Source organism: Hypanus sabinus, chromosome 13 (assembly GCF_030144855.1).
Source record: "Hypanus sabinus isolate sHypSab1 chromosome 13, sHypSab1.hap1, whole genome shotgun sequence".
Classification (NCBI taxonomy): Eukaryota; Metazoa; Chordata; class Chondrichthyes; order Myliobatiformes; family Dasyatidae; genus Hypanus; species Hypanus sabinus.
This window is the reverse complement of record NC_082718.1, coordinates 67067810-67090856: the sequence shown is the minus strand read 5'-3', so window position 1 is coordinate 67090856 and position 23047 is coordinate 67067810. Positions and strand designations below refer to the sequence as shown.

General features: G+C 46.8%; 1 protein-coding gene across 1 annotated transcript in view; it reads right to left on the bottom strand.

The window, feature by feature from the left end:
• Positions 1-562: 562 nt before the first annotated feature.
• LOC132403373 (dynein axonemal heavy chain 3-like) overlaps positions 563-23047 on the bottom strand; it is a 990878-nt gene continuing 968393 nt past the window's right edge. The window contains exons 70-74 of the mRNA XM_059986790.1: positions 19271-19363; positions 18202-18375; positions 15950-16060; positions 14706-14766; positions 563-1194 (exon numbers count right to left, since the gene is read on the bottom strand). Coding sequence (XP_059842773.1) covers positions 1049-1194; positions 14706-14766; positions 15950-16060; positions 18202-18375; positions 19271-19363 — 585 coding nt within the window. The 3' untranslated portion in view covers positions 563-1048. The remainder of the gene's footprint in view (positions 1195-14705; positions 14767-15949; positions 16061-18201; positions 18376-19270; positions 19364-23047) is intronic.

Here is a 23047-nt window from a genome sequence, read left to right as displayed (position 1 = left end):
ACTGACACCACTCCACCTCCTTCGCACCACCATTGATACAGCCACATTCAAGCTTCCCCCCAACTAATTGCTGCCCTGTACCATAAATTCTACCCCTTCCTGACCAGTTTTTCAGACTGCCCAAGAAGGTGCATAACTAGCCTTGTACAAGAACTGTGATATTGCCTTCTAACCTGCATATCAACAGTAACATCATCACTGTCTTCCAGTTCGCACTCAGCTTCACTGCTACATAGACCTCAGCTCTCACCATGCCCCCAGTGCACACCTGTGAACTTCCACCTTACATCCTGCTTGAACTTGCCATCATCCAAACCTTTGGTCTGTCCTGACCCACCACGCAAATGATCAACCCCAGAGAAGTCCCCTCTTACCTAGATCACCTCCTGGTCAGCTTTCACATTGACTCTGTCCTCTGACGCCCTTTCAATGCTGCAACATCTCCACACTGCTCCAGCTCCACCTCTGCCTCGTGCCTTCTGATGGCAAGTTTCAATAATCTGGCATCTCAGTTCTAATATCCCCTCCTTACCTCTCCTTAGTTAATGGTAAGCAGCTCCCTTCAGAGGTTCTGTTCAGAACAGGAAAGATATGGGGTCCTGACAACTTGTTGCTCTTTGCCCTGCTTGATGTCCCCCTTCACAGAACCGACACCAGTGTGGAGAAAAGACTTTTCAATGAATTTGCATTGCCACCTGTTTGTGAAATGATTCCCTTTAATCAGGCTGAAGAGGGTGAACACTGGTAGATGTTCACACTCCGTGCTTGGTAGCACACCAGGCACAGAGTGAACTCAGTAAAGGAAAGGATGAGGGATTCAATCAGACCATTTCAGTCTGTTCCTCACACAAGCTTGGTCAATTGACAATAGATAAGCAGTAAGGCAAACTACATTGAAAGCATGCACAGTGAGTACATCAGTAGTCAGTAGCTGTGGATAAGAGTGCAGATTCCCTAGTCCCACAGCAGCAGGAGGCAGTCGCTTTCCTGAATGACAAGCCACATGGAGCAGGTGTCCATACGGGCCGCAGCCGAAGTCTCCACGTGCTCAGTAATCGAGCTGGCACAAGCAGGCGACTCCCCTGTTGATCCAGTGGTTCTGAGGCTGGTCAGAGGGGAGGCTGATTGTCAGAATGTAGTTGGTGGAGTGACCGGTGGTCAAGAGCATCCCTCGCCGAATGCTGGTCTTGTAAACTGTGCAGCAAAGAATCCAGAATGTCAGAGTGGCTCCCATCCCAACAACACAGCAACATTAACACAGCAACATTCTCAGCTACTAACATCAAGAATACACTGTAAATTCTCATGTGTTTTTCTTCAGTAAATATAAAGTAGTTTAGGTTTGGATTTGGGGAGATACAGCTTGGTAACAGGCCCAACAAGGCCACACCATCCAATTATACCTATACAACCAATTAATCTATTAAACTATACATTTTCTTGATATGGGAGGTAACTGGAGCACCACATGGTCATGGGAAGAACATAAAAAACAGTGGCAGAACTAAACCCACGTCGCTGGCACAGAAATAGAGTTATGCTAACTGCTACATTACTGTGCCTCCTAAACAGCTTGCTGGGAAGTTGAATAAGTATTTGAAACAGTAAAAAACAATACATGTGAAAGACTGGGATGGTTGGTTAGTCTGGGTTACAAGGTGAGAGTGGGGCAGGGGTGGACAGTGGAGTGGGTGATTAATACTGGGCTGGGGTCAGAGAGGGAGGCTGCAGGGCTAGTTTTGGTCTGGCAAAGAGTCATTTATGAGTTGTTGGGCAGAATGACTGGTTGAGCTAGAGAGTCCACAGAGGAGATTCACCAGGATGTTGCCTTAAGCAATTGGAGGCCTTAAGCAATGCCCCCCCGGGTGTGAATGGATAAGCTGGGCTTGTTTTGCCTGGATCAAAGGAGACCGAGGAGTGACCTGTTAGAGGGTGTCTAACATTATGAGAGGCGTAGATAAGGTTAATAGTCAAATCTTTTTCCCATGGTAGGGGTATCAAAAACAAGAGGGTAGATGTACAAGATGAGGGGAAGGAGTTTTAAAGGGAATTTATAATTATTTTTTTAACAGAGAGTGGTTGATATCTGGAAATCAGTCTGAGGAGGTGGCAGAATTGAATAGTCACTATATTTAAGAGCATTTGGTCAGGCACTGGAGTAGGAAAGGCACGTGGGATTACTGCAGGTGGGAAAAGGGTTGGAGTGGATGTGGGACTGTTCTTATTGAGCTACAGTGAAAACCTTTGTTCAGACATTTCATTTCAAAGCATAAACACTTTGAGGTGGTACAGAGGAAAGAGCAACAACAGAATGCAGAATGAAGAGTAGCAGTTACAGAGAAAGTGCAGAGCGGGCCGACAATAAGATGCAAATGGTATGTGAGGTCAAGAGTTCACTGTGATTGTAAGTGGTCCGTTCGAGAGTCTTCTAACATTGGGATCGGAACTGTCCGTGAGCTAGGAGGTATGTGGGTCGAAGAGCCTGTTCCTGTGCTATAAACTCCATGACTGTTCTTGGAAAAATATGACTATCTGTTGAGGACGCTATGCTTTGCTTGTCTAACATGATTTAGTTCTCTGAAAAAATTAAGCGGCGGGTTAGAGATTGTCGGGTGAGTAGATGGAGCTTCAGAAGACGTTCAGAGATTACAACATGACTGAAAGGGCAAGAAGGGGCTGGCACAAATATTGCTGGGGGGCAGGAAGGGGGAGTGGTGTGCTGTGTTTATAGTTTAGAGAGTATGGATTATGATTGGACTAAGGACTAATGCATTCTATAAACACACAGATCTGACCTGGTAAGTCTCTCTCTGCCATACACATCCTCTCCAATAGCAAGCCTCGTGCTGGTGACACACGGAAGCTTTCAGACTCGGGCTGCACTACAGTGGACAGGGAGGAGGTCTGGCCCCTGCACGTGTAGCATGTTGGCCCACCGGTGTGAACCTGATCCCCTCTGTGGGTAAATAGCCCCTCTGCCTCATGGGCAGCCTCGGGGGAGAGAAGTAAACCCAGACAGCAAATCTGGAGTGGAGCCCCTAAGGTGGCTGGATATCATTGAACATCCTTCTGGCAGCTCCTGCAGCTTCATAAGCTTTCCTTTGGACTACACTGGTGAGGTCGAGAGGGGGATCTTGATAACTGGGCATCTGAGAATCTCTATTGCTTCTGCCCAGGCTTGTGATGGTGATCGTTATCATTCATTGTCCTTCGAGACAGACAGACATCAAACATAGTTGAATGACAATAAATTTGACTTGAGTTGACTTGACACATTTGATTAATCCTTTTGTTCTTTAAATAACTAATTATGAGTTATTTGTATAAATATGTGAATTGCATATGTCCTCACACTTGCATGTGATATGTGTGCGCCTTTCTTAAACTGTACGCAAAGTTAGACCAACATTCCAGAACTCCCGTCTCTTCCTTTGAATTAGCTTAAGATTTTGAAGTTACAAACATAACAGTAGCGCTGAGGTCTTTTTAAAATGAACCTGAGATGAACTTGTTGAAGAGCAGAAAGATGTTCCAATTAAAAAAAGCAGCGTAAAAAAAAACGCAGCCCAGCAAGTGCAAAGATGAAGTCGCTTGAAAAAAAAGAAAATGGAAGAATTCATGGGTTCATAAAGATTGAATAGCAGGTGATAATAATCATAAATAAATGCAGAAATGGCTGGCTACATCAGAAAGGATTGATGAGTTTGATTATACAATGGGTAATTGGCTCATGTATATGAAGCTAATTCAACAATATTTGGAAGCAAATGAAATTGACAATGAGAAGTGAGGTATTGATTACAATGGGATGAAAGGCATAGTTTGCTTTGAAGATTAACTGCTCCAACCAAACCAGCAGAAATAAGCCTTTCTGATACTGTCAAAGTAATGAAGGAACACTTAGAACCAAAACCGCTGTTGATTGCAGAACACGTTAGGTTTCATAAATGGAATCAAAAGGGAGTCCATTTCAGCTTATGAGGCTAAATTAAAGAGATTGTCTGAGCATTGTCAATTTAATAATGGTCTTAATAATACACTAAGTGATTGTTTATTTTGTGGAATCTTAAAGAAAGCATTCAAAAATAGCTCCAAACTGAAGCACAGCTACATTTAAAGGAGAAGTTGAAATTGCTGTTTCAATAGAAACCACAGAGAGACACAACTGAATTGCAGTCAGGAATGTGAGTGAGCATAAATAAAAATGCATCGTCTAAACAGAAAACTGCCAGGCTGAACAAATCACGTTACCACTGTGGCAGGGGCTCACATACCAAACAAATGCAGATTTAAAAGTGAAGCATAAAAGTGAAAAGTAAAAGTTTTGCAGCAACCAATCAACAAGGAGGAAGAGTGTGTTTGCCTGCAGAAGGCAGAGGGTCGTGGTGGAGGGAGTACATGCAGATTGGAGGGTTGTGACTAGTGGTGTCCCACAAGGATCTGTTCTGGGACCTCTACTTTTTGTGATTTTTATTAATAACCTGGATGAGAGGGTAGAAGGGTGGGTTGGCAAGTTTGCAGATGACACAAATGTTGGTGGTGTTGTAGATAGTGTAAAGGATTGTTGAAGATTGCAGAGAGACATTGATAGGATACAGAAGTGGGCTGAGCAGTGGCAGATGGAGTTCAACCCGGAGAAGTGTGAGGTGGTACACTTTGGAAGGACAAACTCGAAGGCAGAGTACAAAGTAAATGGCAGGATACTTGGTAGTGTGGAGGAGCAGAGGGATCTGGGGGTACATGTCCACAGATCCCTGAAAGTTGCCTCACAGGTAGATAAGGTAGTTAAGAAAACTTATGGGGTGTTAGCATTCATAACTCGAGGGATAGAGTTTAAGAGACGCGATGTAATGATGCAGCTCTACAAAACTCTAGTTAGGCCACACTTGGAGTACTGTGTCCAGTTCTGGTCACCTCACTATAGGAAGGATGTGGAAGCATTGGAAAGGGTACAGAGGAGATTTACCAGGATGTTGCCTGGTTTAGAGAGTATGCATTATGATCAGAGATTAAGGGAGCTAGGGCTTTACTCTTTGGAGAGAAGGAGGATGAGAGGAGACATGATAGAGGTGTACAAGATATTAAGAGGAATAGACAGAGTGGACAGCTAGCGCCTCTTCCCCAGGGCACCACTGTTCAGTACAAGAGGACATGGCTTTAAGTTAAGGGGAGGGAAGTTCAAGGGGGATATTAGAGGAAGGTTTTTCACTCAGAGAGTGGTTGGTGCTTGGAATGCACTGCCTGAGTCTGTGGTGGAGGCAGACACACTAGTGAAGTTTAAGAGACTACTAGACTGGTTTATGGAGGAATTTAAGGTGGGGGGTTATATGGGAGGCAGGGCTTGTGGGTCAGCACACGTTCTATGTTCTAAAAAGAGCTACCTTTTCAATTTGGTCTGCAATCAAGATTTAAAAGGCAGAACTTCATGGCAATTTCTTTGAGTTTTGTGGTGACCAATGAACAAAGAAGGATTCATTAGAAAGAATGAATAAAAATATTGCAAGTGCAAGCAGTGTGGCCTTGCTTGGAGCACCTATTCTTTTGAGTGTGCCAATCTGTACAGTGGCTTTTGCTCATCAGGCCTGGGCGAGGTAAAGTATCTGGTGACTTTCTCTTTTTGTTCATTCCTCATCTGTTAGGGCAGCTTAGTGTAGTGAGAATTACTCAGGGGCAGTGTTTTGTACTGTGTGTGGAACACAGAAAGTCTGTGAGACTTCCAGTCTCTCAGAAAAACACATCCGTACTAGATGGACTGATCGGAAGCTCCCGAGAGAACATATTAAGGAAATAAAACTGCAGCTTGATGACCTTTAACTCATGTGGGAGAATGAGGAGGTGATAGACCGAGCAACAGGGAGGTAGTCACCCCTAGTTTGCAGGAGACTGGTAACTGGGTGACTGTCAGGAGAATGAGGGGAAATGAATAATCAGTGGCCATTCCCTCTGTAATAAGTATACAGTATAATAAGTATACTGTTGAGGGGATGACCTACCAGGGTGGAACCACAGTGACTAGATCCCTGACACTGAGTCTGGTGCTGAGGCTCAGAAGGGCGGAGAGGTGAGGAAGACTGCAGTGCTGACACGAGATTCCATAGTCAGAGGAACAGAGCCAAGATTCTGTAGGCTTGATAGAGACACCAGGATGGTATGTTGGTCCCTGGTGCCAGGATCAGGAGTGTCTCAGATCGGTTTCATGGCATTCTTAAGGGAGAGGGTGAGCAGCTAGAAGTCTAGGCACCACATTGGCACCAATGACAAAGGTAGCCAAGGCAAGAAGGTCCTGAAGAGAGATTTCAGGGAGCTGAGAAAAAGGAGCTCCACAATAGTAATCTCTGGATTGCTCCCTGTGCCATGTGCCAGTGAGGGAAAGAATGAATGATTTGGCAGGTGAATCTATGGATGAGGAACTGATGGAGGGGGTAGAGTTTCTGATTTATGGATCATTGGGATCTCTTCTGGGGAAAGTACAAAAGGGATGGGCTACACCTGAACATGAGGGGGTCCAATATTCTTGTGGACAGGTTGGCTAGAGTTGTTTGGGTGAGTTTGAATTAATTTGGCAGGGGGGGGGGAGTGATAGTGCTGAAGATGATGTAGGTTGGTTTACAGAGAAGTGTGTAGTGAGGACCCTAGTAAGGAAAGGCTGTTGATAGGGCAAAATTGCAGCCAACAAGATGAGATGCAATGTAAAAGGCAGACAAAATCAAAAGGGGTGATGAATATAGGACTGAAGGTGTTTGAATGTGTGTAGTGTATGGAATAAAGTTGATGCAGCACAGTTACAGATTGTCATGTATGATGCTTATCACTGAATCATGGCTGAAAGAAGGTTATAACTGGGAGCTTAATGTCCAAGGATATGCATTGTATTGAAAGGACAGGCAGGAAGGCAGAGGGGTGGTGTTGCCCTGTTGGTAAAAAAAATTAAATCAAACAATTAGGATGAGGTGACATAGGGTTGAAAGGTGCTGAATCATTGTGGATAGAGCTAAGGAACTGCGAGGGTAAAAAGACCCTGATGGAAGTTATATACAGACCCCCAAGCAGTAATAAGGATGTGGTCTACAAGTTACAATGGAAGATAGAAAATGCATGCCAAGAAGGCAATGTTACAATAGTCAAGGGGGATTTCAATATGCAGGTAGGTTGGGAAAATCAGGTTGGTGGTGGCTTCCAAGAGGGAGAATTTCTAGAACACATATGAGTTGACTTTTTAGAGCAGCCCCTGGTTGAGCCCACTAGAGGATCAGCTATTCCGGATTGGATGTTGTGTAATGAACCAGAATTGATGAGAGAGCTTAAGGTAAAAGAACCCATGGTTGGGGTCGGGGGGCGGGGAGGGTAAGTGATTGTAATATAATCGATTTCACCCTGAAATTTGAGAAGAAAAAGCTGAAGTCAGATATATCAGTATTACAGTGGAGTAAAGGGAATTACAGAGGCATGAGAGAGGAGCAGGCCAAAATTGATTAGAAAAGAACACTGGCAGGGATGACAGCAGAGCAACAAAGGCTGGAATTTCTGGAAGCAATTTGGAAGGCACAGGATCTAAAGGCAAGATAACATAACTGTGGCTGTCAAGGTAAGTCAAAGTCAACATAAAAGCCTAAGGAAGGGCATATAATAGAGCGATATAAAGCATATAATAGTTCCTTCCTTTACTCCCTGTATACCCATGACAGTGTTGCCACTCACAGCTCTAATCTGCTAATTAAATTTGCCGACAACACTACATTGATTGGCCTAATCTCAAACAATAATGAGGTGGCTACAGGAAGAAGTCATCTCTCTGACATAGTGGTGTCAAGAAAACAGCCTCCTTCAATGTCGCAGGAACAAAGGAGCTGTGTTGTGGATTACAGGAGAATGAAGGCAGGCTAACCCCTATTGACATCAATGGATCTGATGTTGAGAGGGTGAACAGCTTTAAGTTCCTCAGCATCCACATCACTGAGGATCTCATATCGTCTGTGCACACCAGCTATGTGGTGAGAAAGGCACAATAGCACCTCTTTCACCTCAAACAGTTGAAGTTTGGTATGGGCCCCCAGATTCTAAGAAATTTCTATGGGGGCACAATTGAGAGCATCCCGACTGGCTGGATCACTACCTGGTATGGGAACTGTACTTGCCTTAATCACAGGACTCTGCAGAGAGTGGTGCACTAACTTCCCACTATTCAGGACATTTACAGCAATAGGTGTGTAAAAATGGCCCGAATGATCATTGGGGATCCGAGTCACCCCAACCACAAACTGTTCCAGCTGCTACCGTCCAGGAAACAAAACTGCAGCATAAAAGCCAGGACCAACAGGCTCCAGACCAGCTTCTTCCACCAGGCCATCAGACTGATTAATTCATGCTGCTTTGAGTGTATTATAAATTACAATGATTGCACATTGCACATTTAGACAGAGATATAACATAAATATTTTATTCCTTGTGTATGTGAAGGTTGTAAGAAATAAAGTCAATTCAACTCAATTCAATTCAAAAAAAAATTAGTGGGAAGTTAGTGGATGAGGAAGCTTTTAAAAACCAACAGAAGGCAACTAAAAAGTCATTAAGAAGGAAAAGATGGAACACGATGCTAGCCAATAATATTAAAGAGGATACCAAAAGTTTCTTCAGGTACATCAAGGGTAAATGAGAGGAGAGAGTGGATATTGGACTGCTGGAAAATGATACTGGGATGGGAGTAATGGGGGACAAGGAAATGGTGGATGAACTCGATAAGTATTTTGCATCAGTCTTCACTGTGGAAGATACTAGCAGTGTGGTGGAAGTTCCAGAATGTCATGGGTCAGAAGCGTGTGAAGTTACCATTCCTTGGGAGAAAGTTCTTGGGAAACTGAAAGGTGTAAAGGTAGATAAGTCACCTGGACCAGATGGTGTACACCTCAGGGTTCTGAAAGAGGTGGATGAAGAGATTGTGGAGGCATTAGTAATCAAGAACCACTAGATTCTAGTATGGTTCTGGAAGACTGGAAAATTGCAAATGTCACTCCACTCTTCAAGAAAGGAGAGAGGCAGAAGAAAGGAAATTATAGACCAGTTAGTCTGACCTCCATGGTTGGGAAGATGATGAAATTGATTGTTAAGGATCTGGTTTTAGGGTACTTGGAGGGACATGATAAAATAGTCAGCATGGTTTTCTCAAGGGAATATCTTGCCTGACAAAAATTCTTTGAAGAAATAACAAGCAGCAACAACAAAGGAGAATCAGAGGATGTTGTGTACTTAGATTGTCAGAAGGCCTTTGTCAAGCTGCCACACATGAGGCTGCTTAACAAGCTATGAGCCTATGATATTACAGGAAAGATTCTAGCATGGATAAAGCAGTAGCTGATTGTCAGGAAGCAAAGAGTGGGAATAAAGGGAGCCTATTCTGACTGGCTGTCAGAGACCAGTGGTGTCCCACAGGGTTCTGTGTTGGGACTAATTCTTTTTACCTCATGTATCAATTACTTGGATGATGGAATTGATGGCTTTGTTGCAAAGTTCGCTGTTGATATGATGATAGGTGGAGGGGCAGGTAGTTTTGAGGAAAGAGAGAGGCTATAGACAGATTAGGAGAATGGGGAAAAAGTGGCCGATGGAACACAGTGTTGGGAATTGTATGGTCATGCACTTTGGAAGAAGAAATAAAAGGATAGACTATTGTCTAAATGGAGAAAAAAATTTAAAATTTGAGGCACAAAGGGACTTGGGAGTCCTTGAGCAGGATTCCCTAAAGGTTAATTTGCAGGTTGAGTCTGTGGTGAGGAAGGCAAATGTAATGTTCGCATTCATTTCAAGAGGACTACAATATAAAAGCAAGAATGTAATGTTGAGACTTTATAAAGCACTGGTGGAGCCTCAATGTAAACTGTGAGCAGTTTTGGATCTCTGAACTTAGAAAGGATGTGCTGAAACTGGAGACAGTTCAAAGGAAGTTTATGAAAAAGATTCCAGGATTGATTAGCTTGTCATATGAAGAGTATTTGATAGTTCTGGGCCTGTATTCACTAGAATTCAGAAGAATTCAGGATGACCAATTGAAACCTATTGAATGTTGAAAGAGCTCAATAGACTGGATGTGGAGAGGATGTTTCCCATGCTGGGAGAGTCTAAGACCAAAGGACACAGCCTCAATATAGAGCAAAATCCTTTTAGAATGAAGATGAGAAAAATTTCTTTAGCCAGAGAGTGATAAATTTGTGGAATTCTTTTCCACATGCAGCTGTCTTTATGAATATGCAAGTCAGAAGTAATAGATTTCTGTTTGGTCAAAACATGAAAGGGTTAGGATGAGAAGGCAGGAGATTGGGGCTGAGGGGAAGATGGGTCAGACTCGATTCTGCCCCTACAGTTTATGATCTAAAAATGCAACAAAATTGAAAGACAAAAAGACAAAAATATACAAAGAGCATGTCAGGCAGACAAAAGTAAATAGCCTGCAAAGGGAAGAGAAAAGCTAAAAAGTTAAGTTGCAGTTTCAAAAAGAGCACTAATCTGTGTGCAACACACACAAAATGCTGGTGGAACACAGCAGGCCAGGCAGCATCTATAAGGAGAAGCACTGTTGACGTTTCGGGCCGAGACCCTTCGTCAGGACTGGAAAGAAAGAGCTTTGAAGTCAGAGTAAGAAGATGGGGGAAGGAGAGGAGGAAGTACAAGGTAGTAGGTGATAGGTGAGAACAGAAGATGGAAAGGGGCGAAGCAAAGAGCTGGGAAGTCAATAGGCGAAAGAGATAAAGGACTGGAGAGGGGGGAATCTGATGGGAGAGGACAGAAGGCCAGGGAACAAAAGGGAAGTGGGAGGAGGCAAACAGGAGGAAATCTGCAGATGCTGGAAATTCAAGCAACACACACAAAATGCTGGTGGAACACAGCAGGCCAGGCAGCATCTATAGGGAGAAGCGCTGTTGATGTTTCAGGCTGAGACCCTTCGTCGGGACTGGGAGAGGAAGGGGGAGGAGCATCAGAGTGAGGTGATAGGCAGGTAAGGAAATAAGGTGAGGGGGGAAATGGGAATGGGGAATGGTGAAGAAGAAGGAAGGGTGGGGGCAATTACTGGAAGCTTGAGAGATCAATGTTCATGCCATCAGGTTGGAGACTATCCAAACGGATATTAAGGTGTTATTCCTCCAACCTGTGTGGCTTCATCATGGCAGTAAAGGAGGCCATGGACTGACATGTCAGAATGGGAATGGGAAGTAGAATTGTAATGGGTGGCCACTGGGAGATCCCACTCTTTCTGACATTGAATCAGGGGATAATGGATATGGGGAAAACCAGAGGAAGGTGAGGGAATAATCTCACAGCGAGTTTGTGAAAAATGCAGCAAGGCAGTCTAGGATAGTTTACATATCATGTGCAGTCCACCCAGGCAAAAAAGATTGCCTCCTTTTGCACGGCAGGGGTCTGGAGCCATTTGGCACACTGAGGCAAGGATGCAAGTGAAGGTGAAAGGTGCACACCAACTAGGGAACAAGTACTTCACAAACTTCCAAAAGTCATCAGCTATTAGCTTGTAGTTTCTATTGACTATTAATATTTTTACTCTGAATAATGATTGATTATTTAAACATACAGAAGATTATCAATTTGTCAACATCTGTATCCACTAGTCAATTCTGTATAAATATAGCATTTCTTTGTTCAAATTTCAGACAGGGGCCCGGCTGTTTTCCCTGTGTACAATTAAATAAAATGTGATTCAGGAATGAGCGTAAGGAGAAGCTGCTGTGAACGTGTTATCTGGGAGGGTAACAGATCAGATTCTATGAAGGTTTTTAAGGAGAATGGAATGACTTGGCATAGGGTAATTTTTTTTCTGTTGGCACAGGCCAACAGGGTAGAAGCAGAAAATGGACTAGTCTTGTTATGGAGCAGGAGGTCAGTTGGCCTTTCCGAGGGACAATGCACCAGTGGGCTCTCTGTGCTGCATTTAGGAAATGCACTGAAAGGTGCAAAGGTTTCCTTTGCAGGAGCTGTCTTTTTCACTGTGACTTCTGCAGGGATGTGTCATACATCAGCCATCCACCTTGACAATTAGTACTGGGAGTCTGGTCAAAAGGTGAGAGTTTGCTTTATCAGTGACTGTGTCCTGGCCCTCAGTACCTCTCTCTCTTAAAACAGGGGCAGCTGTTGCAGGCTAGATTGTTGGAGAAGAGCAAGGATTGGAGAATGCAAGTACTCTGCATCCAGGTGGAGCTACCATCTCACTCCTGACAGAGTTTGTATGTCCTCTCTCTGACTGTATGACATTTTCCCCAGTTTTCATGCCACCTCCCAAAACATGGAGGCGTTGGGTTAATTGACCACTGTAGATTACCAGTGGTATGTGGAAGCAGACAAGAAAAGGGCAACTTATCACCCTCTAACCTCTGTCTCCCCCTTCACCTCCCCTTCCTGTACCATTATCCTCCATCCTCCTCAGTCCACCTGCTTGGCCCTCTCTCACTCTGCCAGAATTGGTCCTCTGGAAGATTGGAATGGCACTCCAGGCTTGGAGCCTAAAGAGATAGGGGAGATCTTCAATGGATTTTTAAAATCTATATTTACTCAAGAGACAGACACAGAGCCTATACAAGTGAGGCAAAGCAGCATTGACTTCATGGCCTCAATACACATTACAGAGGAAGAGCTGTTTGCTGTCAAGGCAAATTAAGGTGGATAAATCCCCTGGCTCTGACAAGGTGTTCTCTCAGACCCTGTGTGAGGCAAGTGCAGAGATTCATAAATATATCTATACCTAGCAGAGATATACAAATCATCATTAGTGACAGGTGAGGTACCGGAGGATTGGAGGATAGCCAATGTTGTTCCACTGTTTAAGAAAGATTCTAGAATTCAGGAAATTATAGGCCGCTGAGTCTGACATCAGTGGTGGGAAGGTTATTAGAAGGTATTCTAAGGGACCAAATCTATGAGTATTTGGATAGTTATGGACTGATTAGGGATAGTCAACATGGCTTTGAGCATGGTAGGATGTTTCTAACCAATCTTATAGTTTTTCATGGAAGTTACCAGGAAAGTTGATGATAACAAGGCGGTGGGTGCTGTCTATATGGAGTTTGGGAAGGCATTTGACAAGGTCCCGCATGGGAGTCTGGTTAGGAAGATTCAGTCACTCAGCATTCAAGATGAGGTAGTAAACTGGTTTAGACATTGGCTTTGTAGGAGGGTGATAGTAGATGGTTCCCTTGCTGACTGGAGACCTGTAACAAGTGCTGTTCATTGTTTGTCATCTATATCAATGATCTGGATGATAACATGGTTAACTGGATCAGCAAATTTGTGGATGACACCAAGATTGGGGGTGTAGTGGACAGCAAGGAAGACTATGACAGCTTGTAGCAGGATCTGGACTAGCTAGGAAAATGGCAAATGGAATTTAATGCAGACAAATACAAGGTGTTGCAGTTCAGTAGGACCAACCAGGGTAGGTCTTACACAGTGGAAAGTAGGGCACTGAGGAATGTGGTAGAACAAAGGGATATGGGAATACAGGTTCATAATTCATTGAAAGTGGCATCACAGGTGGATAGGGTCATAAAAAAAAACTTTTAACACATTGCCCTTCATAAATCAATGTATTGAGTACTGGAGATGGGATGTTATGTTGAAGTTGTATAAGATATTAGTGAGACCTAAATTGGGATTTTGTGTCCAGTTTTGGTTACCTACATACAGGAAAGATGTAAATAAGATTGAAAGAGAACAGAGAAAATTAACAAGGATGTAGCCAGGTCTGGAGGACCCAAGTTATAAGGAAAGATTGAATAGGTTAGGACTTTATTCCTTGGAACATAAAAGATTGAGAGGAGATTTGATAGAGGCATACAAGATTATGAGGTGTATAGATAGGGTAAATGCAAGCAGGCTTTTTCCACTAAGGTTTGGTCGGACTACAACTAGAAGTCATAGATTAAGGTGAGAAATTTAAGGAAACATGAAGGGAAACTTCTTCCTTCAGAGGGTTGTGAGAGTGTGGAATGAGCTGCTAGCACAAGTGGTGCATGTGGGCTTGATTTCAATGTTTAAGAGAAGCTTGGATAGGTTCATGGATAGTAGGGATATGGAGGGCTATGGTCCTAGTGCAGGTCTATGAGAGTAAGCAGTTTAAATGGTTCAACAGGGACTAGATGGGCAGAAGGGCTTGTTTCTGTGCTGTACTTCTCTACGACTCTGTTTTCCATGCATTTCCAGCGTCTGCAGTTTCTTGTGTCACCCCTCCCTTCATCTTTTTTACGCCAGCTTGGTTTCCACTCCACCCTGGAATGCTGACAATTCCTTCCCCTCCCACAGATGTTGGCTGATCTGCTGTGTTCGTCCAGCCAAATGTGTGTTGCTCTAGGTTCCAGCATCTGCTGTCTCTTGTATGCCCCCTATACACATCTAGTAAAGTTGAGATTTTAAATTTCTCCTTCCCTGTTCTCACCTGTCTCTAAGTGGTTAACCCCTTCACTTAGACCCACTGCTTGCAGCTCTGCCTTACTGGAATCTCCGTAAACAGTCACCTGTGTAACCCGATCCCTGTAAATCTCATGACTGAGCAGAACTGATGCATCCACTATACAGGATTTCAACACCCTTCCTGTGGTTGAAGCCTCTGGACTCAAACCCACCTTGCTGAGGTTAAAAACATTAACAGTGTTAGCACTGTGTAAAATTGTGCTGTGTTGGATAATGCTCAGGGATTGACAACAGCTCACCTGGACATTCATAGCTAGATTGCTCCTTGAATGACGATTTTTTGCTTGGCTTGAACCAAATCTGATGGAACCGGTTAAGGGTGTGAATGGCAGGGAGGAGTTTGAAAGCATCTCACTCTGTGGGTATTCCAGACTTTTCAGGACTCCACTTCCAGGGCTTGCTGGATCCATTCCTTTGCCCAGAGCATCACATATAACCCTGGCCCCTCCCTCATCTGGGAGGGGTGATAACCCTGGCCCCTCCCTCATCTGGGAGGGGTGATAACCCTGGCCCCTCCTTCAGCTGGGACGTGATAACTGGCCTCCCTCATCTGGGAGGGGTGATAACCCTGGCCCCTCCCTCATCTGGGACGTGATAACTGGCCTGGGAGGGGTGATAACCCTGGCCCCTCCCTCATCTGGGACGTGATAACTGGCCTCCCTCATCTGGGAGGGGTGATAACCCTGGCCCCTCCCTCATCTGGGACGTGATAACTGGCCTGGGAGGGGTGATAACCCTGGCCCCTCCCTCATCTGGGACGTGATAACTGGCCTCCCTCATCTGGGAGGGGTGATAACCCTGGCCCCTCCCTCATCTGGGACGTGATAACTGGCCTGGGAGGGGTGATAACCCTGGCCCCTCCCTCATCTGGGACGTGATAACTGGCCTGGGAGGGGTGATAACCCTGGCCCCTCCCTCATCTGGGACGTGATAACTGGCCTCCCTCATCTGGGAGGGGTGATAACCCTGGCCCCTCCCTCAGCTGGGACGTGATAACTGGCCTCCCTCATCTGGGAGGGGTGATAATCCTGGCCCCTCCCTCAGCTGGGACGTGATAACTGGCCTCCCTCATCTGGGAGGGGTGATAATCCTGGCCCCTCCCTCAGCTGGGACGTGATAACTGGCCTCCCTCAGGTGGGACGGGTGTTAACCCTGGCCCCTCCCTCATCTGGGATGGGTTATAAAACTGGCCCCTCCCTCAGGTGGGACGGGTGTTAACCCTGGCCCCTCCCTCATCTGGGATGGGTTATAAAACTGGCCCCTCCCTCATCTGGGAGGGGTGATAACCCTGGCCCCTCCCTCAGCTGGGAAGGGTGATAACTGGCCTCCCTCAGGTGGGACGGGTGTTAACCCTGGCTACCACATCTCAGCTGGGATGGGTGATAACCCTGTCCCACTCCACCCCCCCAGCTGGGACAGGTGATAACGTGGCCCAGACTGAGGTGAATCCTAGTGCTGCAGTTGTGGGCTCAGGTCAGGATACAATAGGCAGACTGTCGTAGAGAACCTTGGGAAGGGACTCCCCAATCACATGTTGCTGCCAGTTCCACTGGGCTCCTTCCATGTAAAGACCGTTAATGTAGACTCCATCCACCTGAAGTTTAGGACAAATTCGTAAGTAGCAGACAGGTTTCTTTTGGATTAAGCCTCAGTTGGATGCTTTCATGAGTGGAAATTAGGCTTTCAGTCCAACAATGGCTAGAGGTCCACAGGAAGTGGGTGATGGCATTCATGGGTGATCAGTAGTGTGGCTGTCCTCAGCTGGATGGTCTGGGTTCAAAGGTCATCTTTGGAAATTGCAGCTGACTTTCACATGGCAAGCATTGCTAGTGTGAGAGGGGCCCTGCCAGGGTCAGAGAGCACCACTGGGGTCATGGAGTCACTGCCGGGGTCAGGGAACATTGCTGAGGTCACAGGGTCACTGAGTACTGCTGAGGGTCTCAGCCAGCGCCGGTGGAGTCACTGTGCCACTGCCAGGATCAGGGAGCCCTGCCAAGGACACAACCAGCTGCTGTGTCCAGTTTCCCTCGGTCTTCAGACAGACACAAAAGCACTCATGCACTTTATAAGGACACCAGATATTATCTCCAGCACTCTCAGTGAGGTGTTGCATTTTGGGGATCAAATGTAAAGGGACAGAACACTGTTAATGGTAGGGCCTTTGATGTGCAGAGGGATCTTGGGGTTTAAGCCACTTCCTCAAAGTGGCTGCACAGGTTGATAGGGTGGTAAAGATGGCACATGGCATACTTGTCTTTCTTAGTCAAGGCATAGAGGTCAAGGGTCAGGAAGTTATGAAACAGCCATATAAAGTTCTGGTTAAACCTCATCTGGAGTACTGCATCCAATTCTGGTCTCCCCAAGATAGGAGGATTGAGAAACTTTGGAAAGGCTTTCGAGGTTGCTGCTTGGAGCAGACAGCATGCATATGAGAAGAGGTTGGACAAACCTTGGATGTTTCCTCTGGATTGACAAATCCAAGGGGACACCAGATAGAAGTTTATAAAATTATGAGAGGCATTGATTGGGTAGACAGTCAAATGACAAATATTAGGTTAAACAAGAGAAAATCTGCGGATGCTGGAAATCAAAGCAACATGCACAAAATGCTGGAGGAACTCAGCAGGCCAGGCAGCATCTATGGAGAAGAATACAGTCGACATTTTGCACTGAGACCCTTCATCAGGACTGTAAAAAAAAGATTAGAAATCAGAGTAAGAAAGTGGGGGGCAGAGAGGAAGAGGTACAAGGTCGTAGGTGATTGGTGAAACTGGGAGAGAGGGAGGGGAGAAGTAAAGAGCCGGGAAATTGATTGGTGAGGGAGATAGAGAGCTGGAAATGGGGGAACTTGATAGGAGAGGACAGAAGGCCATGGAAGAAATGAAAGGGGGAGGAGCACCAGAGGGAGGTGGGAAAGGAAAATGGGAATGGCGAATGGTGAAGGGGAAGTGGGGGCCATCACTGGAAGTTTGGGAAATCAATGTTCACGTCATCAGGTTGGAGGCAACCCAGACGGAATACAAGGTGTCGCCTCGCCAATCTGAATGTGGCCTCATCGCAGCAGTACAGGAGGCTGTGGACTGACATGTTGGAATGGGAATGGGAAGTAGAATGGAAATTGATGGGAGACATAGGCCAGTGGGGGAAAGTTTAAAGGATCTTTATGAAGCAAGTTTTTTGCTTACACAGGGATTAGACAGTGCCTGGAACAGTGGTGGATGTAGATATGCTGGCAGTTTGACAGTTATTTAGAGAGAACATGGAGGAAAGTGGAATACAGACGAGGCACAGGGTGATGGGATTGGTTTAGACTGGCAGGAGAAAGGTGACGAAATGGCAAGAACTCGAGAAGAAGAAAGGACTCATGGGTGCAGCTCTGGAGGACTGTCAGAAGACAGTGGTGTAGTCACAGACACCTTACTGGATGGAAATCTGAACGGATAAATCCCAAATAGGGTTGTTATCACTGATTTGTCAATGAATCTGTTCATGCATCAGCATGATATAAAAATGACTGAATGACTGATGAAGGGTCTCGGCCCGAAACGTCGACAGTGCTTCTCCTTATAGATGCTGCCTGGCCTGCTGTGTCCCACCACCATTTTGTGTGTGTTGTTTGAATTTCCAGCATCTGCAGATGTCCTCGTGAATGGCTGATAGTTCAATTGGTGGAGTGAGAGTGGGTGGTGAATTCCAGGAAGCCGACGGAGGACGTGGTTTGGGAAGGTTGCTTACTGGTGGAGCTGACATGGACTGATCCTGGTCCATGACTGTGAACTGGAAGCTCAGGTGATGCACTGGGATCCGGTACTTGCGTGAGTAGTTCTGCAGCGTTCCCGTCAGGAAGCTCTGAGTGAAGTAAAAGCCAGAGATCCAGAACACGGCCGGCATTCCCTGAGCAATCCAATCCTGAAACACATCACATCAGACAAGGACCTTCACAGACTGCAAACGTGCATTCCCACCCACACTGCAGGACAAGTTTCAGCACATGCCCACACATGGATGGGAGAGGTATGAACAGCTACATGCAGATCAGTGGGACTAGGCAGAATAACAGCCCAACACAGATCCGATGGGCTGATGGGTCTGTTTCTGAGCCAGAGTGCTCTGTGACAAAAACATCAGTGGAGATGTTTGAAGTCTCAGCTCCTAACTTATTTCAGGAGTTTAATAGGGAGGATGAGCAGGGCCTGTAAATGACAGCCATGTCCTGTTAAAGCCTCTGCTGATCACATTATAGTTGAACCCACTAATCTTTAGGAGCACCACACAAGACAGGACCCCCAAACCAAGCCCTTCTGACTGCCTCACACCCCTTCATCACTGAAGCATACATGTACAAAGCCGACGTTGGGCACCTGCAGGGTGAGGACGCTGAATGTAAGCAGGAGGGAGGTGAAGGGCTTCACTGCTCAGTTGAAGATGAGTGGAATGGGGAAGATGTGAACAATGTGGGGGGAAGAAGAAAGGAGGAGCGGAGACAGGAGGCGTGATAGTAGACAGGTGGAAAGGAATTGCATGCGGGGGAAAAATCAATGCAGGCAGTAGGGGATGTCAATCTTTCCCCAGACATTGTGTGGAAATGTAGTGCTCCTCTTTACCTCTCTGTAGAAAGGGTGGGGAAGGGGGTGGTTGGTAGGCCTCGGAGAGTCTATGGGCCAGCACTCCTGAGAAAGGTTTAAGGGAGCACAGAGGAGGTGGAGTAGGTTGCTGCCAGGATGTTGGTAACTCACCTCTGCTGGGGTGAGAAATTGGTAGGAAACAGAACAGAGAGTGGTCCAATGACAATGGAAATCACTACCTGAAAGAACTGAAGCCTGGACAGAAGATCAGTGATGTAACTCCCCAAAGGCTTCAGTGATGGGTAGGACTTGGCCATCCACATGGCAGGGACCTAGGGAATAGAACAGTGGAGAAAATTCAGGCGGGGGGAAATCTCACGTCCTTGGTGTTGCCTCTGTTCTCCAATGGTTACTGTATTCCCCACACTGTCCCATTCTCACCTATGGTCACTGTATTCCCCACACTGTCCCATTCTCACCTATGGTCACTGTATTCCCCACACGGTCCCATTCTCCCCTATGGTCACTGTATTCCCCACACTGTCCCATTCTCACCTATGGTCACTGTATCCCCACACTGTCCCATTCTCCCCTATGGTCACTGTATTCCCCACACGGTCCCATTCTCCCCTATGGTCACTGTATTCCCCACACTGTCCCATTCTCACCTATGGTCACTGTATCCCCACACTGTCCCATTCTCCCCCACATTCACTGTATTCCCACACTGTCTCATTCTCCCCTGCGTTCACTGTATTCCCCATACTGTCCCATTCTCCCCTGCGTTCACTGTATTCCCCACACTGTCCCATTCTCCCCAGTGGTCACTGTATTCCCCACACTGTCTCATTCTCCCCTATGGTCATTGTATTCCCCACACTGTCCCATTCTCCCCTGCGCTCACTGTATTCCCACACTGTCCCATTCTCCCCTGCGTTCACTGTATTCCCCACACTGTCTCATTCTCCCCTATGGTCACTGTATTCCCCACACTGTCTCATTCTCCCCTATGGTCACTGTATTCCCCACACGGTCCCATTCTCCCCTATGGTCACTGTATCCCCACACTGCCCCATTCTCCCCCACGTTCACTGTATTCCCACACTGTCCCATTCTCCCCCACATTCACTGTATTCCCCACACTGTCCCATTTCCCATGCATTCACGGTATCTCCACACTGTCCCATTCTCCCCTGCGTTCACTGTATCCCCACACTGTCCCATTCTCCCCAGTGGTCACTGTATTCCCACACTGTCCCATTCTCCCCAGCGGTCACTGTATTCCCCACACTGTCCCATTCTCCCCAGTGGTCACTGTATTCCCCACACTGTCCCATTTCCCATGCATTCACGGTATCTCCACACTGTCCCATTCTCCCCTGCGTTCACTGTATCCCCACACTGTCCCATTCTCCCCAGTGGTCACTGTATTCCCACACTGTCCCATTCTCCCCAGCGGTCACTGTATTCCCCACACTGTCTCATTCTCCCCTATGGTCACTGTATTCCCCACACGGTCCCATTCTCCCCTATGGTCACTGTATCCCCACACTGCCCCATTCTCCCCCACGTTCACTGTATTCCCACACTGTCCCATTCTCCCCCACATTCACTGTATTCCCCACACTGTCCCATTTCCCATGCATTCACGGTATCTCCACACTGTCCCATTCTCCCCTGCGTTCACTGTATCCCCACACTGTCCCATTCTCCCCAGTGGTCACTGTATTCCCACACTGTCCCATTCTCCCCAGCGGTCACTGTATTCCCCACACTGTCCCATTCTCCCCAGTGGTCACTGTATTCCCCACACTGTCCCATTCTCCCCAGTGGTCACTGTATTCCCCACACTGTCTCATTCTCCCTAGTGGTCACAGTATTTCCTACACTGTGCCATTCTTGCCCGCGGCCACTGTATTCCCACACTGGCTGATTCTTCCCTGTGGTTCCAGTATTCCCCACACTGTCCCATTCTCCCCTATGGTCACTGTATCTCAACACTGTCCCATTCTCCCCCACATTCACTGTATTCCCCACACTGTCCCATTCTCCCCAGTGGTCACAGTATTTCCCACACTATCTCATTCTCCCCTATGGTGACTGCGTCTCAACACTGTCCCATTCTCCCCAGCAGTCACTGTATTCCCCACACTGTCCCATTTCCCATGCATTCACGGTATCTCCACACTGTCCCATTCTCCCCCATGGTCACTGTATCTCAACACTGTCCCATTCTCTTCCGCAGTCTCTGTATTCCCCACACTGTCCCAATCTCTCCAGTGGTCACAGTATTTTCCACACTATCCCATTCTCCCCCACATTCACTGTATCTCAACACTGTCCCATTCTCCCCTGAAGTCTCTGTATTCCCCCCACTGTCCCAATCTCCCTAGTGGTCACAATATTTCCCACACTGTCCCATTCTCCCCTACAGTCACTGTATCTCAACACTGTCCCATTCTCACCCGTGGTCTCTATATTCCCCACACTATACCATTCTTCCCTATGGTCACTGTATTCCCCACACTGTCCCATTTCCCCTGGGTTTACTGTATCCCCACACTGTCCCATTCTCCCCTGTGGTCACTGTATTTCCTACGCTGTCCCATTCTCCTCTATGGTCACTGCATCTCAACACTGTCCCATTCTCCCCTGCAGTCTCTGTACTCCCCACACTGTCCCATTCTCCCCTGCAGTCTCTGTACTCCCCACACTGTCCCATTCTCCCCTGCAGTCTCTGTACTCCCCACACTGTCCCATTCTCCCCTGCAGTCTCTGTATTCCCCACACTGTCCCATTTTGCCCTGCGGTCACTTTATTCCCCAAACTGTCCCATTTCCCACGCGTTCACTGTATCCGCACTGTCCCATTCTCCCCTGCAGTCACTGTATTCCCCACACTGTCCCATTCTCCCCCATGGTCTCTATATTCCCCACACTATCCCATTCTCCCCTGCTTTCTCTGTATTCCCCACACTGTCCCATTCTCCCCAGTGGTCACAGTATTTCCCACACTGTCCCATTCTCCCCCATGGTCTCTATATTCCCCACACTATCCCATTCTCCCCTGCTTTCTCTGTATTCCCCACACTGTCCCATTCTCCCCCATGGTCTCTATATTCCCCACACTGTCCCATTCTCCCCTGCTTTCTCTGTATTCCCCACACTGTCCCATTCTCCCCAGTGGTCACTGTATTCCCCACACTGTCCCATTCTCCCCAGTGGTCACTGTATTCCCCACACTGTCTCATTCTCCCTAGTGGTCACAGTATTTCCTACACTGTGCCATTCTTGCCCGCGGCCACTGTATTCCCACACTGGCCGATTCTTCCCTGTGGTTCCAGTATTCCCCACACTGTCGCATTCTCCCCAGTGGTCACTGTATTCCCCACACTGTCCCATTCTCCCCAGTGGTCACAGTATTTCCCATACTATCTCATTCTCCCCAGCAGTCACTGTATTCCCCACACTGTCCCATTTCCCATGCATTCACGGTATCTCCACACTGTCCCATTCTCCCCAGTGGTCACTGTATTCCCCACACTGTCCCATTCTCCCCAGTGGTCACTGTATTCCCCACACTGTCTCATTCTCCCTAGTGGTCACAGTATTTCCTACACTGTGCCATTCTTGCCCGCGGCCACTGTATTCCCACACTGGCTGATTCTTCCCTGTGGTTCCAGTATTCCCCACACTGTCGCATTCTCCCCAGTGGTCACTGTATTCCCCACACTGTCCCATTCTCCACTATGGTCACTGTATCTCAACACTGTCCCATTCTCCCCCACATTCACTGTATTCCCCACACTGTCCCATTCTCCCCAGTGGTCACAGTATTTCCCACACTATCTCATTCTCCCCTATGGTGACTGCGTCTCAACACTGTCCCATTCTCCCCAGCAGTCACTGTATTCCCCACACTGTCCCATTTCCCATGCATTCACGGTATCTCCACACTGTCCCATTCTCCCCCATGGTCACTGTATCTCAACACTGTCCCATTCTCTTCCGCAGTCT